The sequence below is a fragment of the Lates calcarifer genome, linkage group LG5 (assembly GCF_001640805.2).
Source record: "Lates calcarifer isolate ASB-BC8 linkage group LG5, TLL_Latcal_v3, whole genome shotgun sequence".
NCBI lineage: Eukaryota > Metazoa > Chordata > Actinopteri > Centropomidae > Lates > Lates calcarifer.
This window is the reverse complement of record NC_066837.1, coordinates 7,648,632-7,664,364: the sequence shown is the minus strand read 5'-3', so window position 1 is coordinate 7,664,364 and position 15,733 is coordinate 7,648,632. Positions and strand designations below refer to the sequence as shown.

At 41.5% G+C, this 15,733-nt stretch overlaps 1 protein-coding gene across 2 annotated transcripts in view; it reads left to right on the top strand.

The window, feature by feature from the left end:
• fbxw7 (F-box and WD repeat domain containing 7) overlaps positions 1 to 12,318 on the top strand; it is a 65,487-nt gene extending 53,169 nt beyond the window's left edge. For both annotated transcript variants that reach the window (XM_051070534.1, XM_018690873.2), the window contains exons 8-11: positions 3,860 to 4,041; positions 5,930 to 6,155; positions 6,838 to 7,048; positions 9,734 to 12,318. In XM_051070534.1, the coding sequence (XP_050926491.1) occupies positions 3,860 to 4,041; positions 5,930 to 6,155; positions 6,838 to 7,048; positions 9,734 to 10,002 (888 nt within the window). In that variant the 3' untranslated portion in view covers positions 10,003 to 12,318. The remainder of the gene's footprint in view (positions 1 to 3,859; positions 4,042 to 5,929; positions 6,156 to 6,837; positions 7,049 to 9,733) is intronic.
• The last annotated feature ends 3,415 nt before the right edge of the window (positions 12,319 to 15,733 follow it).

The following is a 15,733-nucleotide window of genomic DNA, read 5'->3' as shown; positions in this document are numbered from 1 at the left end:
TGTGGCTCCCAATCCACATGCCAATATCCATTCCTCTTCTCCTTCATATCTCCTTCTCCTTCATATTGCAAACAGCCAAGATGGTAGGAAAATCTCTCCTCCGTAACTGTCTTCTAAAAAGTGATTTGTTTGACCTTGGCACGCCTTTTACCTCTCGTATAAATCCTCTAACTTCAAGAAAAGCTCAAGTGAGCCTTCCACAGCTCAGCCACTAACACCAGAACTCAGGTTTTACTCAGAATTGGATCAATAAGCGGTAGAAGCACCATGATCAACGGAGACGAGGAACTCTTATTTCAGTCTTTAAACGTTCTCCTTTTGAAGTCTGATGGCATTAGACTGAAGATGTGGTTTTCTTTTCTCTGTTCCATCACCCATGTTTGATTTCGGGCCGCGTTTCATTCATCAGACTAAAGCAGTCCCCGCCAATCAGTAATGAGTTTGGTGGGCTGATTATAGATTACAAGGGTAAATTGCCTCATGCTCTCAGACATCAGTGGTTACCTCTGTGCTTTTTCTTCAGAGGAGAGATTTAAAATGCAGCCCTGGCGGCTTGCACTGTAGGTAGAGGATTTAAATTGATAGGATGGAAAAAGAAATTGGTCACACCGTAGACAAATTGTGCCAGAGGTAGAGCAGTGTTAACACTTCTTCTCAGATACTTGTGCCCCCTTTTCCTCAGAAACTTTGTGTTCAATTTAGGGTGATCAAAAAGATTCCCCTGTGAACCAGACGCCGTTTGGGGTGGGGGTGGGGGTGAATCAAGTGATATTACATCACTTTGCAGAGTCAAAATGTCCTCATGTTATTTCCCACTCGCAGCATCTCCCAACCCAGCTCTAAATATTACATCAGATATGATGTGACAAGATTGTAACAGATGTTTCTATCAATTGTTTAATGGATCCGTCCAGTATCTGTTTTTGTTTGCGAAATGTGTATTTTTCAAATTCGTGGGGCATTTTTAGTACAGAAAGCAGATCATATCGACAGGGTCCTTTACATGGACATGACTTTCATTTTAACAAATGTTCATCAGATAAGCTTCAACAAACACTAAGACACATGTCATCTTTGCAGCCAGTGCCGTCTTGCCCTTGATTTAGCTTGTTATATAAAAACAGAGTGAATTGAACTCTTGCTGTGAGGCAATCAGGGAATTATTACAGAGCACATTACATGTAAATGCTTCCACACCTCTGAAAGAAGTGGGCCGTTGCTTAGCGATCAGGTAAGACAATGGGGATCTGATTGAGGTGAAAGTATTGCATCAGTGATTGAACAAATTGACATAAGAGTTTTTGTTGAAGCTTGCATCTGCGGTTCACATTTGTGGTCTAGAGGATTTTTTTGTTTTGTTTTGTTTTCCCTTTGAAAAAGTGGTTGCTGAGACAACACTCAACGGCTCTGTCTTTACCTGGTCTACCGGTACTTTGTCTTTGCGGTGTCCTCCAGCTTCAGTGAGAGATGTCAATCTTCCATCCAGCCCACAAACAGCAGCCCACATCTCATTGCTTCAAAGGTGGCTGTCTGGTGCTTAACAGAGCAGCGCGTGTCCTTGGTGGTGCCTGTCAGCGGCAGCCTCAGCTGTCAGGCAGATCTAAGATGGCAGACCTGTGGACTGCTGTCATGTCCAGGGAGAGGTGTCCTCTGCCAGATGCTTCAGCTGCATGGATATCCAGTTTTCTGTCACCTCTTTTAAGTAACAGAGATTAGGGATTGCTTTTGGAGCTGTGAACCCAATGGGAATATATTGTGGATATTACTTACATAAATAAATTGAGGAAGGACATCTAGCGGTTATGCACAACAAAGGCTGTGATACTGTATTCATGATAATGCCTTTTTTCTGTGGTGGAAGGCACAGCGTCGTTATCTGTACATATGTAACGTGACATCAGTCTGTCACCCGGGGGAAATCACACCCATGTCATCAAATCAGTAGCACAAGGAATGGAAAAAGGGGATGCTGTGTGTGTAACGTGTTGACATCCTCACAAAGCTCTCAGAATACCTTTAGACTTCACCAGTTTCATTTTTTATTTCTGCCGTATTCCACCAGCATTTTTCTGTTAAACAAGCTGAGAGCGTGGTCAGTTTTTGCAGTTGCAGGGAAAAGCATGCCAGTAAGTTTTCATATCTGGCATCGTGGCGGCTCCACAGAAAATAATGGAGGCAGCAGCAAAGATTTTTTTTTCTCTGCTTTGTATATCAGGACAACTTGCTGTACAGTTTTGCACATTTCAATGTCCAGAAAGCAAAACAGGAAAACAGAATCCCCCCGGTTTTCTGTCTCTCTCTACCAGAAAAAAAACTAATGAAGATTCAGTTGTAGCCTCAGAAATCTGCTTGACCTGAGGTAGTTTATTTTAACCTTTGTCCAGCAATAACTCAATCAATGCACCTTTAGTCCCATATACCCATATATTTCTGTTATGTTTCCTGCTAAGGTCAATCAAGATGGATTTTTCAGTGCAAAAAAAACTACAGTGTTTTGTGGTCTTTGTGACTGCTACTCTTGATATCCTCCCACTGTTTTTTTTCTTTAAATGAAGAAGAAAATATAATGCAAATGTAAAGCATTGTATGAAAACCCTCATGTCTCCAAAAAAAGGTCCTTCAAAGGTTCATTAAAAGAATGCTAATCTTCTTTCACTCTCGGGGATGGGCTTATTTTATGTTTGTTTCACAGACAGATAAAGACGCCTAAGCCCTTCATTTCAGATATTCTCTCTTCCCACGCACTGTTTGAGTAGGCTCTAATCACACACTGTGATTCTTGTTCTTGGAACCTCAAACCACTGGCTTCGATTCATGAGGAAAAATCTTGCATCCTTGAGTGATTACAATAAACTGCAGGCCTGTAGTTGAGTATTACATTCGGAACATTGTAAATAATCTGGAGAATACACCACGTTTCTGCCATATTTTTAAGTGTAATTTAGTCAGATGTTTTTTTCAAGCTTCAGTCTTCTCTTTTCACTGGTTAAGGGTCATGGTGATAAAACAAGAGAGACTTTTAACACTGTAGTGAGGTTGACTGTAAGGACATGTCACATTGGCCCACAGTTAATGAAGGGATTTTAGGACAGGGGAGGGGGGAGGCAGGCTGCAGCGTCATCTTCCTGTCTCACTCGTTGCAATAAAACGTCTTGCCCCGCACCGCCATTCGCTGCTCAGCGGCTTATCAGCTGCAGTCAGGAGGGTCACATGTTGTACACTTGAGAGACATGCTCCACTCTGAACCTGACATAATGGCAGCACTCACCGCCCACCACCTCTACATTTTTGCTCCTCTTCTCTCCCCAAAGAATTTTTAATTTAATGCATTTAGGATAATTAAATCAAGGGACAAATGAGACAAACCGTGGAGACGCAAATTCAATTGATCAGAAAGATTTCCATAACTGCTGTAATCAATAGCTAATCTAGCATCGCTAATGGGGATGAATGGGCGCGTTTCTTTATTGAAGACAGTTGTCAACCCATTCTGCAAAGAGAATAAATCGGCCGCTTTTGCAGCAGATAAGTAAAAGCAATTATAAAAGCCAGCAGAGAGTTCAGAGAGAGATTTTGTCCCAGTGCAGCAGCAGCAGGTAGAAATAACTGAGCTCTTCCTTTCCATAAAAGGTCACACAAACTTCATTTTACTTGTCTTTCCTCCCTGAAGGCAAAAGGAGGTCATTCAGGGTGAAAAAAAAATCCCAAATGTGATTTTATGAAACTAATTTATGATATGTGTGAATGAAATCACCCTGAATGTCTTTGAAACTTACTTTTCTGACATCAAAAGTCTACAATAGAAGTGAGGAACTTACTGACCAACATTCTTTTTCTTCTTCTTCTGTGGTCTTTTCAGTGTCTGCGGACGTTGGTGGGCCACACAGGGGGCGTGTGGTCATCCCAGATGCGAGACAACATTATTATCAGCGGCTCTACTGATCGCACACTCAAGGTCTGGAACGCAGAGACAGGAGAATGTATCCACACCCTCTATGGGCATACCTCAACAGTGCGCTGCATGCACCTACATGAGAAAAGGTATGGAGCAATCTCATCAGTAATCACCACTAAGCCTGTGTAAAAGTTAGAAAAACAACACTTCTGTAGTGTCTTTTGGCACCACAGTGCTTTTGACTTAATGCCAATTTAACTAATAAATCTAGAGCTGAAACAATTAGGCAGTTAATTGATGAGTCTGCAGCTATTTTCATAATAGATTAAAGATTTAAGCCATTTTTAAGCAAGAATGCCAAAGATTTCCTGGTTCCAGTGCAGCTCTCTTTGTCTTATGTGGCATTAAAACAAATATCTTTGGTTTTGTATTATAAGTAGCACATAACAAGCCATTTTAAGACATCACCTAGGGCTCTATGAAAACGTGTTGGCCACTAATTCACTATTTTCTGACATTTTATAAATTAAATGAATGATCAGTTAATCCAAAATGTAATGGGCAGATTGATCAGTAATGAAAACTGTTATTAGTTGCAGCTTAAGCTTAGTTGTTGCTAGATAAACCTGTTTCACATGTATGCTATTACAGTGCATCTGGAAATGCTGCCTTTATACCCGGCAAAAACTGTTGTACCAGCAATGTAATTGTTTTGAACAGTCTGATCAGCAACTCTGAAGCTCACTAATTAATTCAATTCAATTCAATTTTATTTATATAATGCCATATCACAACAAAAGTCATTTCAAGGCACTTTTCATATAGAGCAGGTCTAGACCATACTCTTTAAAATAGGTATTTACAGAGACAGACCCAACAAATCCCACCATGAGCAAGCATGTTATATCTCATTTATTTTATCCACATAAAATCCTGTATAAAAACAACAATCTTCTCATTTAACTCTCAGCAAGACAGTGAATAAGCACATCTTCAAAAATGTCTGGACTATTCCTTTAATGATCCCTATCAGTCACAACAGTGATCCTACCAAGTAAAAAAGAGCAACTCTACAGCAGTAAAAGAGGATGGTATCTGTATTACAGTGAGCATGTGGTCTCATAGTGATTAAGTAGACCCTGTAAGCCATCTTAAGTGAACCGCTGCTCACATATTCTCTCAATATTACACTCCAGAGACTCAAAGTGCTCTTTTCGCCTTAGGGCTCACCAAGGTTTTTGTGTAGCATTTGATTACTCACTGAGTGGAAACGCTGTGAGCTGCAGGCAGACAGTGAATAACATGTTGGTGATTTCCATCTACGTAGCACCGGGAGGCATTTTATAAATAAAGAGTATGTGCTGTGTGTATCTACAGCATGTTTTTTTCCCTATTCAAATAGCCTGTGAGAGAAAGATGTTCATAATGTGGGGAAATGTCTGTGTCTTTATTGAGGCATCTGGAATCTGGTTTAAATCAAGTAAGGCAGCATCAATCAGTGAATAAACTTTTTTAACATGTTTCTCCTCTGTACTGTAAATAATATCCTTGGGACAAACTGTTCTTACAGTAATCATCTGAAAAAATGTAAAAAAAAAAAATTGAGTAAGTATTCTTCCCTAAAGGGAGTTTCCCTTTCTATAACCTATAATAAATCTTTTCCTTTTCCAGTCTGGGTGAAGATGCTACACAAAGGTGGCTGTTTGAGTCAAAGAGGTGTTTTTGTACATTCAAGTGTGAACACGAATGTGACGCTGTGGGTTACTCGTTGCCAGATGAGCAAAAGAAAACGTTCATACCTGCCTCATTATTCTGTCAATGCAGCTGCCACAGCATGAATGAGGAGTTGTGAGGAGAGTGTGGAATTTATTCTTAGAGAATGGATATAACTTGTGAGAGAAGTTCCTTCACTGGGAAAATCCAGCTCAACACTTCTCATGAATTTGCAATTGCTTTAACTGTTTATGCCTCACCCAGATATTCAACCTTTACTGAGACTCACCATCTCTTTGTGTCCATCCTGTTTCCTCTCAGGGTGGTCAGTGGCTCTCGTGACGCCACGTTGCGCGTCTGGGACATCGAGACAGGTCAGTGTTTACACGTCCTCATGGGCCATGTGGCGGCGGTGCGCTGCGTCCAGTACGACGGGCGGCGGGTGGTCAGCGGTGCCTACGACTTCATGGTCAAAGTGTGGGACCCCGAGACGGAGACCTGCCTCCACACGCTGCAGGGCCACACCAACAGAGTGTACTCGTTACAGGTGAGCAGCTTCAGAGACACAAAGACAGACAGTGTGGATTTGTGCAGCAGCTGAGTTTGTTAACCAGCTGGATGAGGGTCCGTAAACTGCTCATGACTTTTAAGTCAAGTCAGTTTTATTTATACAGCTTTAGGAAAGCAGAGCTCACTGAAATATTTGTCCTTGTGCTCAGGTAGTTGCTTTGCCAATGTGGCAAAAAAAAGTTGATTTCATATTTTTATCTTCATTATGTTCATATTTATGTGCATTTTAATAACATTTTAGTGTATCCTCTCCTAATGTGTGTATGTGCTGTTGTTTGTTTGAAAAAATTAATTTGTGTGTGTCCTCCAAGTTGTCCTCTCACCCACTCTGTGTGATGACAGTGCACTTTAGCTGGTGCCATCGCCCTCAGAGAGGAGGCTGTTTACTGCACTGATAGATTGGTTTTTGTACCATGCTGCAGCGTGAGGCTTTTAAAGTGTTGGTGCTCTACTTTTGGATGTGGGAACAAAAGCAAAGCTTTCACAGATCAATAAAATTCATTCATTTCAATGAGTTTAATCTTAAGTTTGTTAATAGAACCAAAGTATGCTGTGCAGGCATCTGTGCCGTCAACTGCAAGTTGAGGTGTCATCTGCAGTTACCTTAAACTGGCAACTTGATTGTCATCCAGTTTAAATTGATCTTCTCTTGTCTCCAGTTTGATGGGATCCACGTGGTGAGCGGCTCATTGGACACGTCTATAAGGGTCTGGGACGTGGAGACGGGCAACTGCATCCACACGCTAACGGGGCACCAGTCCCTCACCAGCGGCATGGAGCTCAAAGACAACATCCTGGTCTCAGGCAACGCAGACTCCACTGTCAAGATCTGGGACATCAAGACGGGCCAGTGCCTGCAAACACTGCAAGGTAAGTGTCACCATCCCAACAGGCTGTTTTATCAGCTATGTATACATTCAAGCATAGTGTAGTGGTAGCACTTAAAAAAACAGGGTGCACCATATAAGTTATAATATGATTAAGTCATAACTTAAATTTTACACATCCTCTAAGCAGGTGTAAGTCTTAAATATTTACACTGGGAGGACATTATCTGTGACTGCAGCCCTACATTCAGCTAAAACTGAACATGAACACTGAGCACTGTTCTGTACAGTTACTGTTACCAGGAACAGACAAGTTTTTCTGCTGCATTCACTTAAGCTGGGAACTGCCATTATTTATGTGTTTACTTCAGCAGAATCTGAAGGCTTTCCAGACAAGCGCGTGTTGTATCACATGTTAGCCAGCTCACGAGTGATTCCTAACCCAGGAGTACTTGTACCTCAGGGGGTTCTTCTGCAGACAGTAAAGTTGTTCTATATAAGTGTTGCTGGAGTTTTGACCCTGTCAGAGCTGTTCCATTCTCCATGCCACAATTTCCTACTTCTACAGTACCTCTGTAGCTGCAAGGGAGCACTTGGAGAGACAGCTAATCTGAGAAGTGGACATTATAATTAGATTTTTTTAAATCCACATATTAAGTCAGCTTTAACGCCTGGACACTAGTTGGTCTATTGGTCTAATGTCTAGCTATAAATAAGTGTAGGAGGTAGGAAGAAGTTTGGACTCTGTTCAAAATTGACCATCCAATTAAAACCCTGACTAAACAACCTGTTTGTGTCCGTGTGTGTGTGTCTGTGTCTGTGTGTGCGCGGGTGTACAGAACCAACACCTCGTGGGTCTACCTTCCTGATTACAGTCTCATTTCCTTTGTGTCTGTTTGAATGAAGCTCTAACTCCATTAGCAGCACTGGTGCCTCACAGGAAGTTGGAAATCCTTTGCTGAATAGCAGCGGCAACCACTGGTACCCCACCTCTAAATGCCCTCATTAACAAACTACAACCCTGCGTGCTGGTCCTCCAAACACCAACACGCACTCACCCGCTGAACAAAAGGATGCCCCAGTGAGAGTCTGAAGAGAGGGAGGGATAAGGCCATGGGGGAGGAGGCGTGTGTGTCTTGTGAAGAGGGGGTGACTACAGCGAGGGGACGAGGGCCGGGGAACTTTGTAGGTCATATAATTAGGTCAGCGGACAATTTCTGCTATTCATTAGTGTGTTTTGATAAGACAAAAGGCCAATAACAAGGCCGTCACTGTCAGCTGAAGAGAGCATACAGTAGGTAGTGACGGAGCAGGCTGCTTTGTTGTGGTAATGGAGAGAGGAGGGAGGGAGGGAGAAGAGAGGCAGGGATGTTGGGGGTTGGTGCAGAGCAGTATTGTATACTCGGGTAAATAACGCACCCTTTGAACTAACTAGAGATAGAAATGGAAAAGATGTGAAAGCACGTTGATGGTGAGATTTCAACAAATTTTCTTTGCAAATGGATTGTGAAAGTGGAAAGAAATTAAATGTGTCTGAATGAAATAGCTGCTATAGCAACCGTGCTTTAAAAAAAAAAAAGAAAAGAAAAGAGGCAGTTCATTTGCCAGTACTTGATTCTACACTTGTTTGTGTTTGGTGTCGGCCCTAATTGATTTAATTAAGATATCATTTTCAAGCCCTTAGGGAAATCTTAAGTCACCGCACACGTACAGTCACAAATAAAGTCACCTCGATGGAGGTAGTAACAGACGCCATCTTCACTTTAACTGTGGCCTCCTGCCAGCACACAAACACACAAACATGGCACACTGAGTTGTAGCTGGAGCTGCTTAGCCTCCGTGACAGTGACAGGCCAGAGTGTCTCACTGCAGCCCGTCCTAGAGCCTGACTACAGTAGGAAGACCTCACTACGCTGTCACAACAGCTTCAGCAGGAAGAGACGAGCGTTTCTCTTCCCTTCGGCTCACTGGCTTACAAAGGTTTTTGTTTTGAGGGCTTTATTCTGCAGCAAGGTTCTTAAGCCACAACTTCCTTTCATTTCAGATTCACCCATCCACTACTGTAATCAATGCATCACTTTAGTCATTAGAAATGGCTATTTCTACCTAAATGGTACCAAGAAAAGGTCCAGGTCAGGGTTTCTGCCATTGAACTGCCTTTCATCTTGTGATCATTTCCTAAGAAGATGGCAGCCTAAACAAACACACAAACTCACTGTATATGACATTCGCTCTATTCCCCTGGATTTCAGTGTTTTAGTTCATAAAAATGTACTGATTTATAAGAAATTAGCGGAGGAGATCTTTAGTTATAAAACATTGTGTAAGACTCTGCATGAGCTACATCAGGAACTAAAAGTCCCTACCATGAAGATAAATCAGACAGATAACTGAAAGCAGCTGCTTTTCAAGACATACTTTTTGTGCATGACTAGCAACAGAGTCATCATGTTGTAGTTTGTCATCTACTGAAGCATGACAGGGATTTTTTCAAATGCACGTTGAAAAGCAGATGTACAGGTGCAGAAATGGAGACTGAACATGCCAGAAAGGCAAGACACCTGTCTCCAATGTAGCAACAGCCTGCAGTGTGATTCTGGTTATTTTTATGTTTTAGTACATAACTGTGTTGAAAAGATGAAAATAAAAAGTTAAAAGTTTGGTTTTGCTCTTTTTTTCTGTCCTAACACTTAATCCTTCTAACTGACTCTTTTCTTTGTGTGTTCAGGTCCACACAAGCACCAGAGCGCTGTGACATGTCTCCAGTTCAATAAGAACTTTGTCATCACCAGCTCAGACGATGGCACAGTTAAACTGTGGGACCTGAAGACTGGGGAGTTCATCCGAAATCTGGTGACTCTGGAAAGCGGCGGCAGCGGCGGTGTGGTGTGGCGCATTCGGGCCTCCAACACCAAGCTGGTGTGCGCAGTTGGCAGCCGCAACGGCACAGAGGAGACCAAGCTGCTGGTGCTGGACTTTGACGTGGACATGAAGTGAGAAGGGACGTGGTGGGGGAAGGACGAAGAGAGCGAACCGCGGAGAGGAAGGAATAGAGAGAGAATGGGAGATGAGACGCCTAGAAATCGGAGGGCCCGAGCTGAGAACGCTCCACCCAAACTCGCAAAATCCACAAACACCACTGCTTTAACAGTGGGCTGTCCTGTCCTCTACCATCATCTCCCCCATCCCCCTTTTGGGTAAATGTTACTGACAAAGCCACAGACCCTCACATGTGTTTAGCCCCTGCTTTTGACCCCCTACCACCAGTGTGAGGTGGAATTGGAGGGGATCGGGCTGGAAATGGGGCAGAGGGGCATGACCAGTCTGTCCCTTGATTAGCTGGGGGAAAGAAGAGAAGAAGAAGAAAGGAACGACTGATGATGACTGAACTCTTGAAGCGACTCTCCACCCTTTCGGTTCGGGGTCAGCTTTGCACAGAGACTTGGTTTCGCTCAAGCCTGACAGATTTTGAGATGTACAGAGATATATTATTTTTTAAAGCCCCCACCCACCCAAAAAAAACACATACACACACACCCACCCACTATCCTGCCATCAGTACGCACCCTCAAACACACACACAGTCACACTCAAACCGGAGAGTGGAAAACATTGAATTGTAGGGAAAGAGTAAGTAAGGTGAGAGATGTTTTAAGGTGAATTTCCACATAATTACACGTAAAGAGCTGCTTGATGTAAAGGAGAGTAATTGGAGGGTTCAGCCTGTAATCAGGCTCGTTTCTCGTCACTCCATTTCCGTTCTTGTTGTTCTCCACTCGGTTTCTGTAGTTTGATTTCTTTACAATATCGCACACAAACACAACTGTGAATTTCAGTACCTTTTTGGTTTAACATATGAAAGGGGTTTCTCTATTATTGTTGTGTTTTTTTCCTCTTTACTTGCAGTTGCCAACAGCAACAAATCCCAGTATTAGAAACCTGCTTGGTTTAGGTTTGCTGTCATTATGTCACAAGGTTTTTTTTCCCCTTGTCTTTTTGTTTGAGTTGTTTGTTCTTCCTTTCTGTTTTCTACATACCTGGGTTTGGAGCTCCGCCTCCACATAAACATCAATGCTGTCCAGAAGTTTTCAGTCTTGCTGGGGTGGTTTCCTCAATGCCGGTGCTGTAACGAGAAGAAGTAAAGGTTCTTAGCTCAAAGCGCTGTGGATTAATGCCCCGAACTTGCCCCCCCCCAGACCCTTCCCCTCTACTGTTTTCCCCCAGTGGCCAAACTGTATTTATGCTGCTAGATGGATGGAAAAAAAGAGAGATGGAACTTTTACTTGCTGTGACGTTTTAGTCCCAGGCGAAATTCCAAATTGAACTCTATATGTTTGGACTTAAACAAAAGATGACAAAAGATAACATCCAACATTTTTGTTTTGTTTTTGTTTGTTTTTGCCACTGAAACTTGAGCCAAACGTGCCTCTACGAGGCTGAGAGGAGGGAACGTGTCCAGCAGATACTGACGGGATCGCCTGCAGAGAGGAAACAAGCGGATGTACACTGTTGGCGTGCGTGTGTGTGCGTGCATGAGTGCGTGTGTTAAGCGTGTTAATGGGCAACTTGTAAACACATTCCTTGGGACAAAGCTCTTTCAGCCTGTTCTTTGGGGAAATGTACAAATGTTGTGTGGACTGGCAAAGAAAAAAAAACTAGCAGATGTATCAACTTTAACACGTGAATGAAAGAACTGTCCGTATCCATGTGTGATTGTTGTTCCATTCAAAGATGTCTGAAGCAACAGAGGAGACCATCACAAGCATCAACTGACAGGTCGAGCTGCCAGGAGTCTTAGTGTTACATGTGTTGCAGATAAAATCACCGCGGTCGCAGCCTCGTGGATCGTCAGTGGGGAAAAATAAAAACACAAAAGGCAACAAACGTGAACAGAAACATTGTAGCCAAACGAAAATCGTCTCAATCTCCAAGAGTCACAACTCAAGCTGAACTGTGAAAGTGGTATAACACTGTATATTAAAAAAGAAAAAAGAAAACAATCTTGCTCTATCTCCTCTCGTTGTTTTCTCCCTCTGTTTTAATTTATGATGTGGTTTGAGAAATCAGATTTGTTGCAGGTGTTTTATTTTTTCAGTTCATGTAAACTGCCTGGCAAAAAAGAAAACAGACAGAAAAAACCTTAAAGGGATTGTGTATTTGTTTGATTCACTTAGAATTTTATTTTCTTATAACTTAAGTGCAATAAAATGTGGGTTTTTCTTTTTTCATTTCAAGCATATCAGTTGTCTGTTTTTGTTACCTGTGTGAAGGCATCTTACATGTTCAATAAAGCAAATTATTTGGTTACTTACATCCATGCGGAGATACTTATAACATTTATCTCAGTGCAGGTATACTAGGCCAAATTTATCACACCTATTGACTTTAGGTTCAATTCTGTTTTGGACAGGTGTGTTTCCCTTAGTAGCAGTTCTGCTGGATTCAGTTGAAAGGAATGAAAAGTTGGTATATGGATAAAAGCAGAATGCAACAGTGCAATGAAAACGGACGTAGCAAATTAATTACAATGTACACGAGGCATGTGACTCAATCTTTAACTGACGAGCATCAGATGAAAACATCAGCTCTCTGTGGAGCGATGAATAGACCGTAACCTTCCTCAAATTAATACGTAAAACAAACACAAATGCCATATTTACATGTTTCCAGAACAATTTTGTATGTGGAACTTGATAAATAAATGCCTTTTACATTCAAGTCCTTGCCAAACAAGTTCACACAATGCTGATCACTCCCTGGTAAATCTGTCTATTTGATTTGATTTGGTGTCTGTGGTGACATTCCAAAGCTAGCACACCAGTAGTAATATGTTTTACATCAACCAGCAATGATAACTGGTTTGCCAGCGGTGAAGAGGGGAGCAGTGGCAGCGAGCACTACATTTGGATGACACTTGGCTTGTGACGAGTCACAAATGTATATTTTGAATTTGTTCAAACTCCTAAAACAGCTGGGCACTCAAGTTTTCACTTAGTCTTAAGCACAAATAAACATGTGCATTTTTTGGGGACTACTCTCTCTCTATTGAGTATTTATCGTAGCAGTACAGTGCTGAGCTCCTGAAGGTCAAACTTCAACAATATTTCAGAAAACACAAAAACAATTCAATAAACATGTTCGACTATGGAAAGGGTGTAAGGGCGTCATGAGACGCTTTTATCACATAGCCCACAGAATCGAATAATCCAGAGAAAAATGCAAGAAACTGACTGAAAAACGCAGTAAAGAAAGGCTTCCAAACTTCGCCTAGGGTTAGCTGAAGTGGAGTCAGATAGGCCTAAGGCCGTGTGAGCAGTGACCACTTCCTTGTTTTTGTAGCTGTCTCTAACATTAAAGTTATTGTTTTTTATTTGCGGTGTTGAAGTTCATACCTCTGCAACTAAATCATACACAGCAGCGACGAGTATTTTGCAGGGTGCAACGTTGTCCACGTTGTAACAATGTTTTCTCCTTAATAGTTGATTTGTTTACATGGTTTGTGTTGTGCCTCAATATACTGTTTGAGGGAACTATAAGGTTTTATTCATTAGATATCAGCATACCTGTGGACACAACTGTCACACAAAAATCATTTGGCTGGTCTTCAGTAGCTTTACTGATACTGGGTTTGACTGCCAACTCACCTGGCTTAAAACAAGGTACAATATATAAAGCAACAATCAAAGTATTGTATCAATATCAAATCCAAAAATAAATTTAAAAAAATCTAAATAATTCTTCTTAAAATCACAATAATTAATTACAAATACAATAAATTTGAAGTCAGCATATTTATTAAAGTATTAGGAATCTACAATCTATAGGTTCAGTAACCATAAAGACATGGAAGCTATTGAAAAGAAAGCAGAAGTAATAAAGTAATTAATAACAGCCAACACTGGGTGAGGCTGAGTAAGAAGATGCCCCTAGATGAGGAGTGAATACCTAAACTAAAGCTAACTTCGCTGTCCACAGGTATGCTGTTAAGTTCTATAATGAGGCACAAACAGTGTAAACCTATCAGCTATTAGGAGAAAACATAGCTACAGTTGAGCAAACAAAGTTGTACCCTGCAAAGCACTTTGTTTTCACCCAGCGATAAATATCATTGCTGCATATTGTTGTGAAAGAAAAGAAAAACCAATAACTTGTGTTTTGACCTTCAGGGCCACCGTAAGAGAGAGTTATGTGGGACTGACCTAAAATAAACTACAGTGCTCTTGTCCATTGTAATGATGGAACAACAGGGGATTTGTTGACGAGAATAATAAGAGTATCACCAGTTCTGTTCTTTCACTCACTCAATATTACAGACAATAGTGCCAGTCTAAGAGTAGTCCACCACAGAATTTAGCATGATGTCTCAAGAAACTTCGAATTCAAAAGGGATTCTAGTGAAGTTTTGTACAAAAAAGAAAGAAACTGACTGACAGCAATTTGAAGATGTCGTCCTGAGATCTGGGAACTTATAATGGCTGTTTACCATTATCTGACATTTTAAAGACTAAATGATTTGATCATGAAAACAACCGATGGTTGCAGTCCAAGAGTTGCGTCATGAACTGTATAAACTGTTGGCGCTTATATGAATGAAAAAGTTGACCCTGGCAGTGAATATTTTAATGTCAACTAAAATCCAATCACAAATTAAAAATTCCTGAACATGTTTTTAATCTACTGTGGCAGATTTAGAAGACTGTGCAGCTTTAGCAGAGACACATACTTTCTAATTACTTACTAGCTTTGCTATTGTGTTGTCTTCTTTCAATCTAGGTATTTCCTGATTAGGCAGCTGTAAGATTAATAAAATTGAAAATAAGATTTTTTTAAATCCCAGTGTCTTTTAGTGAGAGTAATTTTGTTGAAACAGATCAATCTCCTCTCTAGAACATAATACTGGTGCATTTGTTTCTATTTAGTCCTTAATTTGATTCTTGTTTTTTAAGTTGTTAAGGTAATTTATGCAATTTCAACCTCAACGAAGCCAGAACAGAAGAACATGTTGCATTCACTCTGCTCTCAGCTGCATCTAAAGCACCATGAGTGTGACCGGGGAACAATTTGAATTTGACCCTCTGTTTTGTTTTTTTTTCCGGTCAGTGTCAATTATATCCAGACGGTTATCTGTCATGAGCCCATACAGCTCAGTGCAGCAGCAGTAACAGAGCCTGTGCTGCGGATTCCCTCCTGCCTGTTGCCTAGCGATAGCCTGTCTCTGGCCCCGGCCTCAGAGCTCAGTGTGCACTCGCGTTATAAGCGGTATTGTGAGGAAGCAGCGAGGGCCGTACATCCTCACATGAATGGACGCGTGGGGGAGTTTCCACTTTGGTTGGCAAGGTTACTTTGTGGGCCTTGTTTGTTCCCAGGCTCCACTCATGTGTTGTGTAAGCAGCAGCTCTGCTCCACTGACTGGTCATGGAGGACAGTAATCGACTTTTTTTTTTTTTTTTTTTGGGTTGCTGTAACAGAATGTTTCTTGCTTCCTACATGGAAACCTTAAGTTATAACAAATCTATGATTAAGAGGTCCTCAGCAACTATTTTGTGAATTATAATTTATTGCTACAGTAGCAGTGTGACTTTGGTGAGCACAGCTGTGTGTCTGTACAGCCTCACAGAGCTGCTAGCATGGCTGTAGATGCCAAATGATCTCTAGTTAGGACATGAATATTTTTGGGTGTTTGACTTTTTGTCCTACAAAACAATACATTTCAAGACTTCCACCACAG